At 47.2% G+C, this 19955-nt stretch overlaps 1 protein-coding gene across 1 annotated transcript in view; it reads right to left on the bottom strand.

Moving 5' to 3' along the window:
• LOC135808775 (SWI/SNF-related matrix-associated actin-dependent regulator of chromatin subfamily A containing DEAD/H box 1 homolog) overlaps nt 1–14007 on the bottom strand; it is a 19251-nt gene extending 5244 nt beyond the window's left edge. Inside the window, exons 1-12 of the mRNA XM_065322004.1 lie at nt 13207–14007; nt 11078–11559; nt 10439–10474; nt 9838–9948; nt 9516–9562; nt 6272–6362; nt 5725–5824; nt 4170–4235; nt 3827–3902; nt 3312–3444; nt 2152–2295; nt 1590–1700 (exon numbers count right to left, since the gene is read on the bottom strand). Of these exons, the coding sequence (XP_065178076.1) occupies nt 1590–1700; nt 2152–2295; nt 3312–3444; nt 3827–3902; nt 4170–4235; nt 5725–5824; nt 6272–6362; nt 9516–9562; nt 9838–9948; nt 10439–10474; nt 11078–11559; nt 13207–13765 (1956 nt within the window). The 5' untranslated portion in view covers nt 13766–14007. The remainder of the gene's footprint in view (nt 1–1589; nt 1701–2151; nt 2296–3311; nt 3445–3826; nt 3903–4169; nt 4236–5724; nt 5825–6271; nt 6363–9515; nt 9563–9837; nt 9949–10438; nt 10475–11077; nt 11560–13206) is intronic.
• Nucleotides 14008–19955: the final 5948 nt, after the last annotated feature.

Below are 19955 nucleotides of genomic sequence, written 5' to 3'. Positions count from 1 at the left end.
TCACCACAAGCAACACTATGCCAGGAGTGCGTTGCCAAACAGCAATCAAAAACGTACACGCCTTTCAAATCATTGCCATCATTTCCATGAACACAATTTTTTAAATGAACTCCTGATTTTAGGCACGTGCCTCCTCCCGACAACTCGTCCACGTCCAACCATCCGTGTAAACAAAAAAGGGGTCACCAACACTACCTGAAAAGCAACATGCTAAACCTAGTAGTACAGTCGTCCCTCTCTAATCCGGCACCTTTTGCTACAGCGTTTTCTGCTGGATTAACGAGGGTGCTGGATTAAGAAATCCTGCCCTCTGACCCGGCCCTACCCAATTGCATGCATGTATCATATGTACGTCAAAACGCAGGGTTTTTCCGTGTCGACCCAAGTATTTGGTGCACGGCTTTATATTCTCAATTGTTCTCCGGGAATATACACAGTGATAAAGTAAAACAGATAACATGTTCATATGTACTCTTGCACACACACGCACACAATCACAACTGAAAATTGGCAGGACACTACTCCTTGCTAAAATAAGAAAGTATGGTTGACTGCCGTTGTCTCCTGGACAACATTGACCAGACTTGCCTAGCCTGCAGCCTGGCCTGGCAAGGAGTGCACCTGTACGGTACGCGATTTACGACTGCCGGATTATGAAATCAAACTACGTGCAGTTTGAGCGATTCGTTTCAAAAAGTCACTGCCGGAGGCGGAATTCAAGTGCCGGATTAAGATGTAGGAATTGAACGAAAAAAATCGGTTTCGTCAGAAAGTGCGCCGGTTGGCAAGGGTTCCGGATAAACAAGTGCCGGATTAGAGAGGGACGACTGTACTAGGAACTCAGTAGTAAGACATAGATTGTAGATAGACACCAGGTGTACAAACTGACGCAAGCAGCTGAGCATGTGTCCAGAGTAGGGAGTAGTAAACTGCCGGTACTTTACTACTCCCAGTTCCAAAGCCTAGCAAAGATCTAAACAGGAAGACCAGTGGAAATGGTTGAGTGTTGCCTATGATGATGAACAGCCAAAAGCGATACAGGAAGCTATGATTTTGCTGAAGTTATACCATGCAAGTTGGCAAATGAGGAACTACAGTGTACTAGGAATCAAGACTCATCATTTTAAGACGGTTGTTCGCAACGTTCGAGCTTGCGCTTTCCACGCTGACTTGACCTGACTGACTCGCGCCTGCACACGAGACACCCATAGAACAGTCGACTAGGCACACTGCCAGATAACTTTCAAAAACGCTGTTTGTAAAGAGCGTGAAGTTTGTTCTGCAGTGTTATCACACTTTTTTTTGTCTCCGAGAATATTTTTCGACGGATGCTCCCGTTTCTTGCCGCCACAATCGGCTTCTTGTGTGCTCTGCATGGCAGTTGTGAGTCAGTCAATGTCAAGTCGGCATGAAAATAGCCAGCCCAGATGCTGCGAGCAACCAACTTTCTGTGTATTACCGCCGACGTCACTACCACCAACTCGTACACAACATTATTTAGTCTCATTTCATACCACATAACCTGTAGAAGTGTTAATAAACACACCACTCCCTGATCCCCCCCCCCCCCACACACACACAAGCCTTACATCAGCCTTCAGCCGGCGCAAGACAAACGGCTGCATGATGTGGTGAGCAGTGCGCGCAATCTTGTCCACATCGTCACTATCCACGCTGCCATCACCCTCGTCTTGAGCAGTCTACAGTGGTGCATGGCAAAGGATTGAAATCAAATGTAAAAATTATATTGACAACATTGCCATCTCTCAGTTTGATGTGACCCCCCTCTTGAGCAGTCTACACGTAACAGTGGTGCATGACAAATGATTGAAATCCAACGTAAAAATTATATATATTGACAACATTGCCATCTCCCAGTTTGATGTGACCCTCATGCTACAAACAAACACGGGCTGGCGTGTGGCGTACACACGGTAAAACACTGCATGGTTCTTTGCAGGTTACACCATACACATCAAGCATGTATACACCATGCACACCAAGCATGTATGAGAACTACTCACTACAGGGACCATGGGATAAGATCAGAAGATAATATGCCATGCATAGAGTTGGCCTAATTTTTCACGGCTGTACTATTAGTATCCATTAGTCCGGCAGCTAAGAAACACACTTCAGCAGTGACTGTACCTTTCCGGATGCCGTCGAGAATAGCCTGCGAATGCACTCCTGAGTCGGACTGAAGATGTCGGGCATTGTGAAGTGGAGAAGAGAGAGCAGCTCCGTGAGGTTGTTCTGTAGCGGGGTGCCGGTCAGCAAGAGACGTCTTGTTGGCTACGCGCCGCCGCACACACGGGAAAGAACACAGAGAACACAGTGAACACAGTGACACGGTCAGAGTGACAGTGATCGGAATCGCTGACAGAGAGTAAAGGTACCATAGTGACGCACATAAAGACCCATGCGCTTATCTGTGAGGGTGCGCTGATGCCCGGATATAGGCACATGCACTTAACCCTTTATTGGCCGATTAAAATACAAACAAGCCCACGCAATCGCCAAACCTGTACCTAAATTGGACGTAACTTTAGTTTGCACTGGACAAATTCCACGATCTTGGGCATCCTGGAAAGGCCTTGGTGAGAGGAGCGCAATGAGCGTACACTCGACTCCACGGGATGCACTGGCCCAGCTCTGCAAGCCAGCGAAGGCCCACCAGCGCTGGGCTCACGCTCAAGATCTATCTCTATCCACCATTTCACTCCTGTTGCTCGTATCAAACTCAAAGTTTTTCGTAGAGACTCCCGGGAACCAGCTTTTGAAGTTGAATCGGTGTAGCCTTGTCAACAGGTGACGTAAGCAGGGAAAATCCCGGTCGTTGACCCAGGCATCGCACTCTGAGCGCAAATTTCCCGGGACCAACATTTCGAGTGCTATAACTCAAGAACCGCTCTTTGTATCGCTTCGAAAATTGTTCGAGGCGACAGCTGAGAGTTTTCTCTTCGACCTACATATTTTGATCTCTCCGAAAGACCGAGATTTGACCAAGTTACGATAATTTCAAAATACCTACCCCATCGAACATCGGTGTTCGATCAATGTATGGGCCGGCCAATAAAGGGTTAAATGCGCGTCGCTACGGCACATGCACAGTGCTGTGCCGATAGGTTTTCTCACTGCACTGCGGTCTACCACCACTCCGTGCCAAAGTCAAAGATCACAAGTCACCAGTCTGCACATGGCATCCCACACAGCTAAATTCAAAGTGCAGAAACGCTTGCACACACACGGAGCACAAATTACACATTTGTGCCATGAGCACCCTGGCCTTCTCAGGCAGGGCAACTTACACAGATACGGGACATGTACGCATAGCGCTGGGAGACCATATTCTTGAGCATGTGCCCCTCGTCCAGAACGCACACCGTGAAGTTACAATGACGCAGAAACTTGCGGTCGTAATTGCCAGTGCAAGTTGTATAGCTGAGCACAGAAAGAAGTAAATTGAAAGAACAGTATTCTATCTGGACAGCGGAGACCTGCACTTCCAGCCCACGGGCAAAGGAGACACATGGATCAACGTGTGTAAAGGGGAAGTGCCCCTATGTTGGGATTGCACGTGGGTAGGGTGAGTCAAAATGCGAGTGCCTCCAACAATACATTCAGTTATGTGACTTAGACAGTAACAAGGCGTTCATGTACATGGACCTCAAACTGCAGCGCACAGAGTGTTAACCTTGCGTCACTCAGTCACACGCCACGAAGAAGGCAAAAACGAGGCAAGCACATATAGATGCAAAATGACGGAAAACAAGTCACGCACATTTCACGAACAGAAACAACAAGCACAGACTGACTTGCAGACCTTGTCAGGACCACTTGGTAGTAGCCAGGGTTGGCACGAAGCTCTTCTTGAAGTCCCAAGCGCTCGGGCTGTGAACCTGTGGGCAGAACATGCAATCAAGAGTTATCAACAACTAGAAACTAGACTTCCATTCTGCAATGTTCAGAACAATACTACAGTGCTGGCCAGAGAAATCCAATCCAACCTCATGAATAAAGTAGCGCCGAGTTCGAGTGCACAGACCACCGTGTGTAGTGCTAGGGCTGCGCAGTGCCCGGTGTTATTTTATTCATGAGGTTGGATTTCTTCGGCCAACACTGTAGCACCGCAGTACACTTGGCATAGTTCCAGCTACCATACTCACCTCTGTAACTCAGCAACTTGTCGTTCATGTCCGGACACCAGAGTGCAATCTCTCGCTCCCAGTTCTCTATCAGCATCAAGCATAGAACACACACGAGCGCAGACGCATGCACATACACACAAAGACAAATGAAACCGGTGTTTACTTAGCTTTGCCTTTGGGGTTGCTGGAAAGGTTTGGTCGTCGCTGAAATGAACATGGTTCATTGGGTGGGGGGGGGGGGGGGATTGCAAGTCGACCGATACTGTACATGTTGTACATGAATCCATGGTGCTGCACATGCATGTTCGTTTCAGAAATGAGAAACAACCTCAGCGATGACCCCTTACTGAAAGAGGCCACTGAACTCGTGTTGCAACTACGAAAATCCACCGAACTCAATCTTCTTTATGTACGAAATTTAGGGTTCACGGCTTGCCACTAAAAGCACCCGTCACGTGCGCCTCCATTTTGGATTATGGACGCGCGCTACAGCCTGTACAGGCCGCGACAGCGCCTATCGAAGTAAAAAAATATCGACTCGAAGTCTAGCCGGAGAGCGTACTTTTCGAATTTTTCCTTGGCTTCAGTGGCTTCACTTCACTCGGGCTTTGCATTTTTCTGACTGACCTGGACTTGATGATGGCAGCGGTGGCGGTCTTGGCGAAAGATCCAGTTCCATCTGAGACACTCTGTCGTCTTTTCTTATCTGCTGAGGTTCTGGCAAAGCGCAGCTGCATCGAACCTGACTAGATGTAGCTGCACGCATCCTTTGTTTGCCCTGCAAATCTCGATCTGTTGCTCTTCTTGCTGTTTGGCCGCTGATGCCATGGAAGAAAATATTCTTCCTGTAAAGAGGCCGAAACTGAGCTAGGGCACGTCAAGATATGTAGGGTATACAAAGAAAAAGAAATGTCATGGTCGTTTCAGCAGCTCACGACAGCCAACACGCTCCATCGTCGGGATTGGAAGTATCCAGCACGGCTGTTCCGAGCGCTGCTGCTCTTGTTTTTCTTCTTCTTCAGAAATTCTCCACACCTTGTCGGCCAAAGTACGCGCGCGCGTGCACGGAAAATAGATGCGCTGAGCCGTTTCTTGTTCGATTTTGACAAATAATGGCTTGTTGTTTTGCTCTCGACCTTGGCTATCCTTCTACCGTTCAGTATTTTACGGAAACGCAACGGCTCCCCCTGTTTTTTTAGCCGAACTTTGGCCAAAGTTACTGGAAAACCCGGAACTCGTTTGAAAAAATACGAACGGTGGAAGTCTTGGAACGTCTTTCGTGCGTGTGGATTCAAAAATTCAGGCAGTTTGAGCCAACCGTAATGAATCCCGTAGAGTTGAAAGTGAGTGATATTGATGGGAAAATGCGATTTGAGCACTGACCGATTGTGTGGGACAGTATTATGCACGCCCCTGTCACGTGCATGATGTAGCTGGCGACGCTAGCATGCCAATCCGTGAACCCTAAAATTAGTGCCTGTTAGCAGTCCATTCCATACTGGAAGGACTGACAGGATTAGGCCCATAACTAATGGACGCTACAAGAAACAGCAAAAGCATAGAAATGGCTTACCAATGGTGGAGCTAGGCACGGCTATTAAGTATGGGCCAGCCACTTTGTTGCACATGAGCTGTGCAAGGTACGCTATAGCTTGCACAGTCTTACCAAGGCCCTGCGGAACACAAGCACACAAGACAAGAGCACGTATTAGTGGATGGACGAGCAGCATCAGAACTGTAGTCTAGCAGAATACAAGTGTGTGTGTGTGTGTGTGTGTTTGTGTATGTGTGTGCACGGCATGGGCCAAAGAAGCGTTGGCGAGACACGATTGTCGGTGATCCGCGCTTACTGGATATTCCGGAGTCCGAGTGGTACCGGCTCGCACAAGATAGCCCGGAATGGCGCAGGCGGGTCCATCAACATCGTCTTCCTCTCCCGGCACCGAAGGACTTTCACTGCGCATGCGGCAGAGCGTTTAGAAGAAGTGGCGATTTGAAGCGTCACCTCAAGTACTGCCCAACTCAGTAGCCTATCATCTCCACTGGAGATGGGGGGTCAACGGCAAAGGTGTGCATGTGTGTGTGTGTGTGTGTCTGTAGCTTTGCATGGGCGCACTAACCATTTCATCAGCCAAAATACCATTGACCTCCTCTTTGTATAGCTGCACCATCCACGTTAAGCCAATCCGCTGGTACGTTGTCAATGTCATACTAGTGGATGAATGAAGACATAGCCAAAACATACACAGCAGCAACAGCAGTTGGAGAAGTGAAACACAAGGAATTGTAAGTATGTGAATCTACCAATTACCGTAAAGTCTTGTATAAAAGCCGCACTTGAATAGAAGCCGCCCTCGAATAGAAGCCGTAATTTTGGGCCCATCAAATCACACATAAGCCTGGTGTTAGTGTTGACATACATAGAAATACCTGTCTTGTATAGAAGCCTGTCTCATATAGAAGCCGTCAAAATTTCACCAAGAAAGTCATAGAAGCTGCGGCTTTTATACAAGACTTTACGGTAGATGCAGGTGAGAAACAACTACACTCATACCTCGCTTATCCGGGTAGTCCGGGACCGGGCACTGCCCGTAACTTTGAAATGTTCGTAACTCAGAAACACATACATTTTGATGGGGAAAGGCAACAAATTTGACATATGCCGTCACTAGTTCCACAAAAAAGTGACAAAGAGTAGTAATATTTCCACTCGAACTCTCCCAAAGGGTGCCCGGTAGACCGAAGTGGCCATAACTTCGGGGTCCAGATAATGGAGGCATGAGTGTAAAACGAGAGAGCTTGGAAGCTCAGGGCCCTACGCTATGCTTTTTTGCCTTGATGACCTAGACAAAAAAAAAGCATAGGGCACGGCTGTTAGCTGCACTTGGATCGCGGCAACTTAGTTTTCTGCATGTGAACCATGAAAAATCAATGCATGCTCATGCATAACCAGTCAGCTGGCCTGCTCGCCCACGCATTTGACAGGTAACAATTCCATCAAATTTGAGATATCGCTTCGTTCTAAGTCCCAAAACAGTTCTAAAGTCACCAAACCACGCTGGTAATCGATGGCTATTCAATGTTAACATCTTCAGGAAGACTTCAGCCGTTTCCCGAGAGTTTGGGCATCGTTGCCGTTATTTTTCACGGTGTTCTTCTTCCTCCTGTCTGGAGCTGCAATTGCATCCTGGAATTATTTGAAAGGTATTTCGTGCGGGCTGTGGGGGGGGGGGGGGGGGGGGGGTTCCAACAGGCATAAACTGACATCGCTATAGGATAACTGGTAACTTTCACCCTTCAAGGAGGTAGAGCAATGAGAATTTTTTTGTGGCGGTCGTCCAATTTTTGTGGCGGTCGTGGCTGTATTTGTGCACTTCCAAGGCTTTCATTCTGCCTGATACTTCTCTCTACTGTATGGGAATTGTTGTTTAGGCACTTGTAGCTGTCTTATTTGGTAGATCTGCTGTTTTCAATCACTTGGGACACTTTGTCTAGCCTATTTGTCTTTCGTTCATGCCATCTATCAGTTTTGTGGGGTGCCTTGGCCTGTATTTGTGAAGTTCTCGAGTAAAGACCCTAATTCTTGACTGGAGTCACGACTTGAATTGTATTTGCTGGGCGAGCCCTCGTTCACGCAGTTGTCCTTATCGTAATAGTCAATATCTGCATGCTGGACGGACTAGCGGCTAGAATAGGGATGACCAAATGGTCCAAGTGTGTACTAGTACACGATTATTGTTTCCATCATCGTGAAATGAGCGTTGTGGAACTGCAGTCGTCTGCCTTTCGCACTGAGGACATGAGGAGAGTTGATTGTTACTTCTGCTCAGCAATGAAGCGATCATCAGCTCTCTTTGTTCTAATTATTGACAGGACATACCGGCATCGCAATCAAGTAAAGATTAGGCAAACCTCGCCAACCTCCAAAGAGAGTCGAAGATATTTTCTCCAAATGCAAAGACGATCTTTGTGAGTTTGTGACTTGCATTTGCGTGCATACATGAGCAAGTCACGGACCACGCGTGCACGGCACGTGCGCGGTTACCATGCCATCTCGAACCGACGCCATCTTTCTAAGTTGCCGCTTCTTGACAGCCGTGAGGGATGTTATAAATTCTTTAAAAAAATCCTTTTTTTTAAGACATAACCTGGGATTCGAACCCGCACTTTCGCGCGACCTGCATGCATCCCCCGATACACTTCGCATACATACTAATTCTTCCAAGTTGTTTCACATTGTGATCTTGCATTTGAAAGCCCTATTTGAATATGCATTGTGGCCAGCCGTCTTTGATGGCACTGTACGGTAGGGGATAGGTACGGGACAGGTACGATCGAGGGTAATACGACACCGTCTCCCGTACCGTACCGTACCATCAAACACAGCTGGCCACATACAGCTGCCCGCAATATTCAAATAGGGCTTTCAAACGCAAGATTATAACGTGAAGCAACTTGGAAGAATGGGTATGAATGCGAAGTGTATGGGGGAATGCATGTAGGGCGATAGTGCGGGTTCGAATCCCAGGATATGCCTGAAAAAAAAAGAGAATTGAAAAATGTATAACATCCTATGCTTTTTTGCCGTCAGATACGGATAGCGCCAGGCGTGACACAAACACACAAACAAACAAATACCAAATTAAAGCTGTGTGGACCCTGGCAAGCGCCAGACATTACTGAAGTAACGTCTTCTGCATAGCTACGGGAATAAATCAAACTATTCATGAGCACGTGTCCAGATATTCAACAAAAAGACCCAGTGAAAAAGTAAATGGATGTATAGACGTGTGTGTATGTGCATGTGTATGTGCATGTGTATGTGTTTGTGTGTGTGTGTGTGTGTGTGTGTGTGTGTGTGTGTGTGTGTGTGTGTGTGTGTGTGTGTGTGTGTGTGTGTGTGTGTGTGTGTGTGTGTGTGTGTGTGTGTGTGTGTGTGTGTGTGTGTGTGTGAGAGGGAGAGAGAGAGATAGAGAGATAGAGATAGGTAGATAGATAGATAGATAGATAGATAGAGAGAGATAGATAGATAGAGATAGATAGATAGAGAGAGAGAGAGAGAGAGAGAGAGAGAGAGAGAGAGAGAGAGAGAGAGAGAGAGAGAGAGAGAGAGAGAGAGAGAAAGAGAGAGAGAAAGAGACGGAGCGAGATAAACTGAAACACACACACACACACACACACACACACACAGGCAGTCTCTTGATGATAGCATTGTTCCATGAAACTTCGGAGTAGAGACAGTTTTACTTCATATTTTCACAGGCTTTAGGCGAGCGATATGTATGTACATTTTCAGAGGTGAAGACTATTGTTGCAAAGACAGAACTATTCTTCTGTTTCCAAGTCTACAAGACAGTCCCTTACTTGGTATTGAGATTCTTAGGCTGGGGAAGAAGGTGTGAGGCTCTACCCTGAGAACAAGAAAACAGGACAAGACAGCACACCGCCTTAGTCCACTTCGTATAATCCCATGTAGCCACATACACACAACATACTAGTGTAGAATCTCAATTAGAATATTTGCCTTAGGACCCAGAGCCTAACATAATCCCTGTCCACACTCTGAACCATCATACATCATAAATAAATAAATCTGTCCGCAGATTGAGCAAATAAAGCATTGCAAAATTCATCATGTAGAGTATTTTTGAATGACAGACAGTGCCCAACAGAGCATTTCACCTACACTGTTATCGAAGAGGCTTTTCAAGCGCTTGGACACGCGGTCACACTTCTCCATCAGTGTCCGCATGACCAGGATGTCTTCAACAAGGACGTGCACTTTCGGAATGATGCGCTGCAAACAACCAGAATCCCAACAGAAGAATGCCGACACGTGATGCACAGAGTTGAAAAGAGCAGGGCATGACCATCACAACTGTGCAAGTGACATGTTCAAGTCTACAACTCAGTGCTAATAATGCCATTCTGTAGAGCATCCAACATTGATTTTATGAGGAGTATTTCAATGTATGGCAGCACTAAAGCCAGGCTTATGTGCCGACGTTGCATCTAGAAAATCAGGCTTGTGTTCAAAACAGGCTTTTATACAAGACAGTACGGTACACACAAAGCTGGCTACACCCCTGGTTGCAAATTGTAGTTATCGTCTCATGGCGCAATGTTCCTGGCTGAAAAACCCAGAACTTCATTTCTCCAACCCACTGTCAATTCAGTTCATATACTACATGTAGTATTGCACAACAGCCGATACACGCACGGCAATGACCACTCTCTGTCCATTGCCGTGCCAACAAAGACTCGCTTTAAACATTCCTATTCCTCACCTCCTCAGGTATCTTTGCATCAGCCAGCTGCTCAAGCTGAACACAGATACAATGCGGGAATAAGACAGATAGACAGACAGACAGACCCACACAAGCACAGATATAGGGCAGACATAAGACAAGCAGACAGACACAAGCAAGCACAGGGGACAACACTGTTTTATCACAAGAGGTTGTACAGTGTAGCTGTAAGCCCTCTTCCATATATTCACTCATTCACGCATTGATAGAAAGGTGAAGAGCATCTGATTGTCATAATTCTTCCAAGAATAGGAAATTAGTTTGAATTTCTCCGTGAAGTCCAAATTTTAAATTTCTTCCAAGAATAATGTTTAATTTAATACTGTAAAGAGTTGATGCAATAACGAGTCTTAAAGTTAATGACCCCTGCCATCACACACTCGTGTTTTCTATCTCCAGAACAGAGAACTCTAACGACACACAAAGATTATAAACTGGGTACCTCGTTAGAGATTCAACACTTACAATAAGCAAGCTGATGGAAACCAAGAGAGGCTAGCATTCAAAGTATATGTATCGTAGTAGAAAACAGGGGAATCTTTTACCCCAATGGAATAGGTACAAACGTGATATCACACCTGCCACCAGTATAAATTATATCATATTCAATGTACTCACAAACATTTCCCAGGAAGCGAACGGTCGTCGGCTACGCATTTGCTTGACATAGCTGACCTTCATCACCGTGGCCATCTTCTGGCCCTTGGCCGTGTTGAGGAAGTGAAGAACGTGATCCTTGCGCACGTGCATCCAGTTGTCCACGTAATACTCTTCAGTGTTCTCGTCGTCTTCGCTGACCATAATAAGACCAGCACCAGTACCGCCGCCATTCTCGTCTTCGTCATCGCTAGCAGCCAGGAATGCACGCCGACCGCGGGGCTTCCTGCCAATGGGACTCTCGTCAATGGACACAGAGCGTGTGCTGCGTGGGCTGATTCGCAGCGACATCGATCCATTGTCCGCCGACGAGATGCGGCGCGAACGCTTAGCAGCCGTGACCGCTGAAGATGCAACCACCACGTCACCGCCATCATCTGAATCACCTGACACAAGGCGACGTCGTTTCCCGCATGGCACCAAGGCTGGCATAGGAGACTCTCCTAGTGTGGCAGTAAGAAACAGCAAATCAGCAACGGTGGTGTTTAGCCATTCATTCTTTGTCTAGGTCAGGCCTCGACTTATGGCGCAGGCTAGCCGCATCTATCCATTCTTGTTCATTAGCATCCACGAGCACAAAGCAATCCTGCCCAAAATTACAAAACCTACTAGGTGACTCCAGTCAGTGCGGTGCTTCCCCCAACTGACCGCATCCAGCCATGCACCCTCGTACATGTTGCAATTTAAGCAGCAATTAAATTAGCTTTGCTGTGCTCACGCTGACTCTTCCACATGATGCTCGCACATTGTATGTGCTCACTTTAAACGCTAGAAAGGGGACTGCCGAAAGTCGGGCAGCAATGAAATTTCAGAAGGAATCGTCCTCGCCTTGCTGAATTGAATCGTCTTGTTTGGAGAGGCCACAATGCACCACTTCCCAATCAGCTGGGCTCCACTATTATCAACCATTTTCACTCGGAATGTATGCATGGATCTCGAACTAGCCTCAGCGACATGATCATCAGAATGCGGCGCACCACACTAAGTAAGAAAGTTTGTCTGACATACATAGACCCTACCATGTAGTACTGTAAAAGCCACTATTCTAACGAGCCGCAAATATAACGATTTCCTAAAATTGACCAGATACGTATACCAAAGGTAACAATACTAACTCATTCTCAACGCTCACCAGCAACAGTATAAGTATCGATTTACAGTCAACTTTGCGCGAAACGACACTCGGCCGGGCATCAGAAAAGCGTCCTTATTCGCGAAGTGTCGTCATACCCGAAGTCTCATTATAGGTATACAGGTAGTATGGACTTTGCTCTGGGCATGGAAATTCTGTCGTTATTCGCCAATTGTCGTTATATCCGCAGTCGTTATATCCGCAGTCGTTATTAGCCAAGTTGCCTGTATGTATAACGTGGTCTATTTTAACGACAGATATCTCCTCTTTAATTTAAGTCGCTTGATTTAGCACTTCGTTACATAATTATAAGGCCTCCACAGTATTATAGATTTACTAGAAGCCCAGCTTCGCATCGCATAATACAACAACAACTAGCAGAGCCAAGCCGATAGAATAGAGGTCGCCTGGCGAACCATACGCTTTGGTCTCACAGCAAATAGTCTTTACGAAGCAAAGCCAAACGATCCGTATGAGAAGCCAACCCCTTGGACGTCACATTAGCATTGTACTTTGTAGCGTCACAGACTCATATTCAGAATGCCACAGTATTATCAAGAGTAGATAAACAAGAGTGTGCAACTCCGGATCTCTCCTGCACAATCTGCAGATACCCCGCGCCCACGGCGGAATTTTTTGTTTACGTCACCTTTTTTCAGAGAAACGCGGCTTTGCCGCAGATCAGTGTGAGAGCACGTGCTGGGCACCGACCTTGTAGTGTAAAGCCCAGCCAAGTGCACGAGGGAAAACTCTCCAAAAGGCTCGCAGCGCGTGCGTCGTCGAAAAGATTACGTCAACAAAAAATTCCGCCGTGGGCCAATCCATCCGGAGTTGCACACTCTTGTTTATCTACTCTTGGTATTATAGTATGCAGAAGAAAGGGGAAATCCCTTTTGAATTCCACATGTCGTCAGTCATCCACATATTTTATGTAAGTAAGCACAAGTCAAATACTCACCGTCTTCAGCCAGCAGCTTTCCAACAGCTGCCTCCACGTTGCCTTCACAGCCATCGAGCACTTCTTGCAGATGACTCGGCTCAGTTTCGGGGAACATTTCCACTAAACGCATCACGTCAAGAGACTTCCCGGAGCGAGCAGCAGCTTTGCTGTCCGTTGTTCCATTTTCACTGCTGGCAGTGCTGCTCTTCTCTTTGAAAGACAACCGTATCGGAGCAGGCTTCCTGCTGCTACTCGAAGCGCTCATACCAGCCGTGGCTCTTGCTGACGATGATGAGTTGTTGATAGTTGAGCTATGCACCCCGTAGAAGGACGGGACATTGCTGGCACAAGGCTGCGACCTCTCCGAGTGAGTGTTCGAGACTTTGCACCAGTTCTCGGGTGGTGTCTCAGGTATGGTGGTGATGGGCGCCCGACGGATTAGTGGAGGTGGAGTGTCTGGCGGTGTGCCCGACCAAGACTCTGTGTCGGAAGAGCCACCGTCGTCGTCTTCTTCATCTCTCACTGAAAAGATTTTGTCAGCCATTTTCGATTTCTCATATTTGAATTGGTTGAACATTTTTAGCCTCAACCCCTGGCCCTACTCATGCTCAGTTCAAAGTTTTCAAGCCAGCTCTCAAAGAAGATGCACAGAGAGCAACTCAACTCCTTGAACAATACACATAAAAGTGGAGATAGCACAAGAACAAGTCAGAAAGTGCTTTGTTTCGGGAACAAACAAAACAGTCGGTTTGCTACATGCACGAGCAGCGGCGTCTATCTGGTGACCGTGTAGAATCTACGCGTGGAGTTCGCCTTTGTTTTCCAGTTTCAAAACAGGCTACACTCTGAGTCTCTCGATCTCAAGTCAAGCACGCAGGCCGCATGCATGTGCATGTGATGAGTGAGAGCAAGGCTTTTTCTTTGAGTGATCAATGAGCAGTGCACTAGTGTCGACTGGTCGTAGCACGTAGATAGATCTACGTAGATCACCGGTACGCGGTGCACCACGCGTGCACATATCGGGTGGACGATGCATGCGCGAGTTCCGCACGTGCGTGCTCCTTTGGAATTTAGCGCCATTTTACGTAGAATCTTTCTTTTTCTGTCTTTTTGCTTTCGGCGATCGGGCCCATAAAAGGCCATATGGCGCCCAGCTGGCCAGGCGCCTAGCCTAGGCCAGCAGCTGGTAGGCTAGGGCAGTAGGGGACGACAAGCCCTTGGTAAGCTGGTTCGCCGGATCGCGTAATGACTATGTGTCAACCAGGGACTCTCGTCGAAGACTGACGACTCAGGCTCCCTGGCAAATGTCCGAGTGTTGCTATCACTCCATGGAGTCGTAAAATGGGAATGGTATTTTACGACTCCCTGGTTGCTAGTATGAAGTTGAAGTACCAGCCTATCTGAAATCTGACCTGGTAGGTCGCGCATAACCATGATAACCATACGGGTGCCGTGGTGTCGCCCGATTACATACAGTCATGTACAATGATTATGTGCATGACTGTACAAAAAAGCGAATGGAAACAATAAACTATTGTAGAAAATAGCCTACTACTAGTATCAGTAGCGTTATTACGTACAAAGCAAAGAACGCTCAGTCAATGAATAACGTTGGAACCGTGCTATTCTATTCAAAATTCGTGTTTTTTACTAAGGCTATGATGTTTTGTCACTGCAACCTCCCTCCTACATTGTAGCTCCTAGGAAGCCCATCAGTATTATTATTCATCGTGAGACATTCTATCGAAACAATAGTGGCATGGACGAATGCCAAGGTGACCAACAGCAACGAAAAGAGAGAACAATGGGAGTTACAGTACATGTACTAGTAGTTGACCCACTTGCTCCTCGACTAGTCTATAGTCACTGTTGAATACTGTCGATAAACGCCTCCGGAATCCCGCCCGTTCATGATTTTGTAACATTCATTACCACCTGGCAACGGCTTCGAGAGCAAGAGACTACTCCCAGACGATCGAATCCAACATGTATGGTACTACAGACACTACAGTGTAGTGGTATCAAGAGCGCAATGCAGTAGCTGAAGTATCGCTAAATACATGTAAATCTTTGCCACAGGCCAGGACCCGTCGATCCGGCGGTGGAACTCATTATTATGGTTCTGCCAACTTCACTGCTTTTCGAGCAGAATCTGCCTATTCTCCGCCAAGGGCTAGTGGGGGGGGGGGGGGGGGGCAGGCAAACGCTCGAATGTAGCACATACATGTACATGTACATGTAGGAGTACCGGTAGGACTTTTCTCACTTAGTCTTTGCAATGAAATGAGACGAGACGAAGCCCACCCCGTCTCGGAACTGCCGCGGACGAATGAAGACTTGAAGAGGCATCCCATGATTCACATATTGTTGAACCATTCATAATTATCATGTGTACGTGTATTGCTTAGGAAAAGAGTCGTAAAAAAATACTAGTACAATGTAGGAATGTCGGGTAAGCAGTAAGTACTTCAGCTCAGCACTCCGACTGATCTGCATCAGTTCTCCCCTTTCAGGCTTTTGTCCACGTCTTCTCACGAGCCGTCTGTCAGTGTCAACACCAAGGCTACCTGCCGCTGGCGGGTCGTGACAAGGGTGAGAACACTTGAAAATGACAACAAGACACAGTCGCCACGATTATCCTTACCCGGCTTCAGCTTCAGCTCAGCCTGTCACGTCATGACGTCAGGACCACCAGCAGTCCTGTGGGCTGTGGCAGTCACTAGTGCACTGGATATGGAGTTCAAAAAGAAGTCCTCCGGTTATTTGAGTTCCATGGACCTGGTGAGGCGATGGCGTCCTATAAGTATAATAGTACATGGTGATTCTAGTCGGTCTTCTCCATGGCGTCGACGCATGACACCATAGGCCATGTCCAACAGTATACTATACTAGTAGTAGTCTTCATGGATACTAGTACTCGATGGAAGTGACGAAGAGAATGTCGAGGTCTTTTCTGATTCTCGTAGTGCTGCGGTTTCGTGCCATGTCCATCGCCATCATATTACCAGTCTGATTACTGACTAACCAGTACTGTTGAGGACACGGACAAAACGCCATGGCGGTGCCTGGCGGGAAATGATGCAATGCATCGCCAAGAGTACATTGTACTCTTGGTATAATATGGTGGTTTCTGAAGGTGAAGGAATACCGGTCCGCGGTGTTAGGTCTCTTGCAGTACAACGTGTTCAACACAGTTCTCACAACCAAAGAAGACCTGTTGGCCAGTGTTGCCACAATACAAGTTGCTATAATGAAGCTGCGTGAAGCGTCGTTCCGAATTTACAAAGAAGACCTTTCCAAGTAAACATACATGTCGTTGTACATGAACTGACAGCAAGGAGAGAAGAACCCAAGAATTGTCCGCTCTTCATATTCATCAGGCAACTGGTGAGTCAAGTCAGGCGACCCGAACATTAACTGATTAAGGGAGCGCGAGGCGAAGAGGCGAAAGAACTGGAAGCAAGTAACAGTTATCACAAACCGTTCATACATACTGATACAGTGATAGTGATACCCCAGGCGACAAGGTTGTGAGGCGTGTAGGTCACGCAGAGGCGGGTCTCGCACAAAACTAACTTCAGAAGACAGGTCAAACACTACGATTAGGGAGTCTATAGGGACCAAGCCCAAAAACGTGCACGGCGTTGTAAAGGGAACTGCGAGAACTGCAGTCCTGGTCAGGCTCGGTTCTAATTCCTTCGACTCCTCGCCTCGCTCTGCCTAGTAAAGATTAGATGTAGGTCCTGGTTGCCTGACTTCATCATCCCTTCAAGCCATATACGTAGCCTTCAACATTGAAGATATTAAAAAGCCACGCGAACGTCCACCAACCAGATAGACGAACATTATAAAGCAAGACCTGAAGAAAACCAACATCACTGTCCCTGAAACCTTTGTCTTAGCCGAAAACAGACATGAATGGAACCTTTTCACTCACAGATGCGTAGAGCTCAATTCGAGCTGTTCTTATTATCATCCCTCCCTCCCCCTCCCCCACAGTTGCCTGATTACCGCGACTAACGTAAAGCTCGGAGTCCATGTAAAAACCGCTCTGCCTCGGGGTATGGAGCACTCTTCCAGCAGTGGAGCACCCTATGTTGCCTATATTATGCTGATGTATGTATTTACTATGGTTTACCGGGTGTTAGCGACCGTCGTGAGTTTCCTTCGGGAACAGACACGATAATTTACTTCTTTTAAATACGCTTTATGCTAATGTATTATAAGTTTTAATGGCACGCAGGTTCCGCAAGTACCGGTCGGCTTGCCGCGAAACCCACTGTCTTTTGTGACGCCATGTCAGCAAAGCGCTGCCGAAAGCCTAGGTGATGACATGCGCAAAACAGGAACGTCTGTAGTGTAGATCTACTGCCTGCAGCTCTCTGTAACTGCATTGGCCCAGGAGGTATCAAAGAATTCATGTACAGGCTGGGTACTTTGAAACCCCCACCACTAGAGTCAGTCGCTCCAAAGCAAAATGCACGATTTCCAAGGAGGTTCATGTACTGTATAGCGATACTATGGCTCCATTCTAGTGAGAGGAAATTCAGGACACTGTGCCTCTCCTTGTTAACCCCATTGTTGTGGGGTATATTTTGTCTGTTTTGGTCAGGGAATCCGAATAAAATCAACAACAACAACAACAAATGAGATTTGTTGTTGTTTCGAATAGGTTATCAAGTTGCGTCGTGGGCTTCTACAAAGGAAGTACTGGACCCGCATAGACGCCTTTAAAAGCATTCGTGTTGTGTTGGGCAGAACTTTCCCCATGTAGGCCGACAACACGCCATCGGTCTTTTTCACTCATGCATGACATTAGACTGCTTAAGTGCTATGAACATGATGATGACCGTTCCCCTGCTAAACGATATCCCGCAGACACAGCACACACTGTGACACAGGCTCTGCAACATGCTAGCGTATACGCGACACTCTGTCTTCCACGCTGAAGTACACGTTAAGTGCAAGAGCGAGGATATCCCTGTTCGAATGTTCCGGCCGTCGCTTCCCTACCGACGTCCATGCAGTAGTGAAGCCTGATGGACACTGTCACAGCCTAACGATATTGGCAGGCATTACGGGGTAAGGTCTGCTTGACGGTTGGCCGATACCTTCCCCTGAAGATTCTACACGCTCTTACATTGTCCTAGCTTGGTGATCGAAGCGGGCGGAGAGAATGGCGCGCGACGCTCCTACTCCTAGTTGTATCGGTGACGGGCACACGCGCACAAATGCATCCATTCAGATGATTGGCCGCACAAGCATCTCTGATCGTCAGCTGACGTCATCCCATTGCCCGACTATGTACTACCGCCTTATGTGCATTATGTAGGCTTTCAACGCAGCAGCTTGCCACAGCCTGTACTGCATGGTACTCGTAGTGTAGTGTTATGTAGGCTGTAGTGTAGGTTTCTGTGACCCAGTGGCAGTGGTGACCGGTCTCACCCACAACTCTGTACATGATTGTGTGGTGTGTAGATCACTGTCTGTATCATGCCATTTCATGGTATGTACAAACCTCAATGCGGATGGTGGCAGTGTAGCCTGTAATGGCTGCAACATGCAAAGAAATAAGTACATAATTATTATAAACCTAAGAACACATGCACAGCGTCTGGTCCCGTGGTATCTCGAAGTACACTGGAAATGTATCATGTACAAAGTAATGCCCCATCCATTGTGGTCACGACAAGGCCCTTCTCCAAACCTGGAAACATGTTGCCAGTGTTGGTCTGGGTGATGGGTCGGGTTAGGTCTTCTTGAAATACAAATGTAGCAATAAATCAGTCAACCTTGTGAGATCCAGACGGTCATAACTGACAGAGATTGCACCCGATCTCCCTCTGATGTACCCGATCTCCCTCTGATGTACCGCTGACTCTACGCTGAAGATCTAAGTGTTTTTAAAATTCTCATTCTCATTATAATTTTCATATTCGCTTTCATGTTATTGGGTTCTATCATCTATGCCTGTTTGAATTTGCGAATCAAAATAAATACAAACAAACAAACAAGATGCCTGGCAGTCGCGACTGCTACACATCATATCATACGTAGTGTATGGGTGTGGGTGTGGGCTTGAGACTGTCTGGCACTGGCAGCACAAGACTCTGCAGTCTGCAGAGGTTCTGAACTATTCGTAGATTCTACCGTGGAGCAGGGTTCACCACCGGTTCAATGGTGCAACTGAGCAGACAAGCGCAGACGCTAGACGTCACATAGCCCTCGTCAGTTCATGCGATGCAATACATGTACACCAGTATCACTGCTGTTTTACATGCATTGCATTGTGCAGAGTTGTAATATAACCAACCAGGGCATAGTGAAGTCAGCATTCTCTTTTATCAAGCAACAAGTAGATCTACGTTCTGCAGACTACATGCCGGCGGTAGGCGTTCCGTCAATGTCATGGCCCGAAGTGAATGCAATAGTTTTGCTAATTTGGGCATGAATACTAGGTCGCATGCCAGTGTACGTATCCATGAAGCAGACAAAGTAGTATTTTAGTTGACGTGTAGCCATGTTCAACATAAGCGACACTAAGTCCATAACCATGGTGCTGCAGTTCAACTGGCATACTTTCAAGCAAGTGGATCACTGGAGGCCAACACCAGCTAGCAACGTCACAGGATGCACACAGCGGCGACTGTGACTGTTGCCGGTTGGAACTTAGCAAGCGCTGCGCCATGTACAGACGACGGGTAGCGGGTTGATTTCCTTAGCCTCTCGCAACAACAACAACAACGTGCCTGCACTCCTCCTAGCCG

This window comes from Sycon ciliatum, chromosome 2 (genome assembly GCF_964019385.1).
Source record: "Sycon ciliatum chromosome 2, ocSycCili1.1, whole genome shotgun sequence".
Lineage (NCBI taxonomy): Eukaryota > Metazoa > Porifera > Calcarea > Leucosolenida > Sycettidae > Sycon > Sycon ciliatum.
The sequence above is the reverse complement of the archived record's forward strand: the minus strand, read 5'-3'. Positions and strand labels throughout refer to the sequence as shown.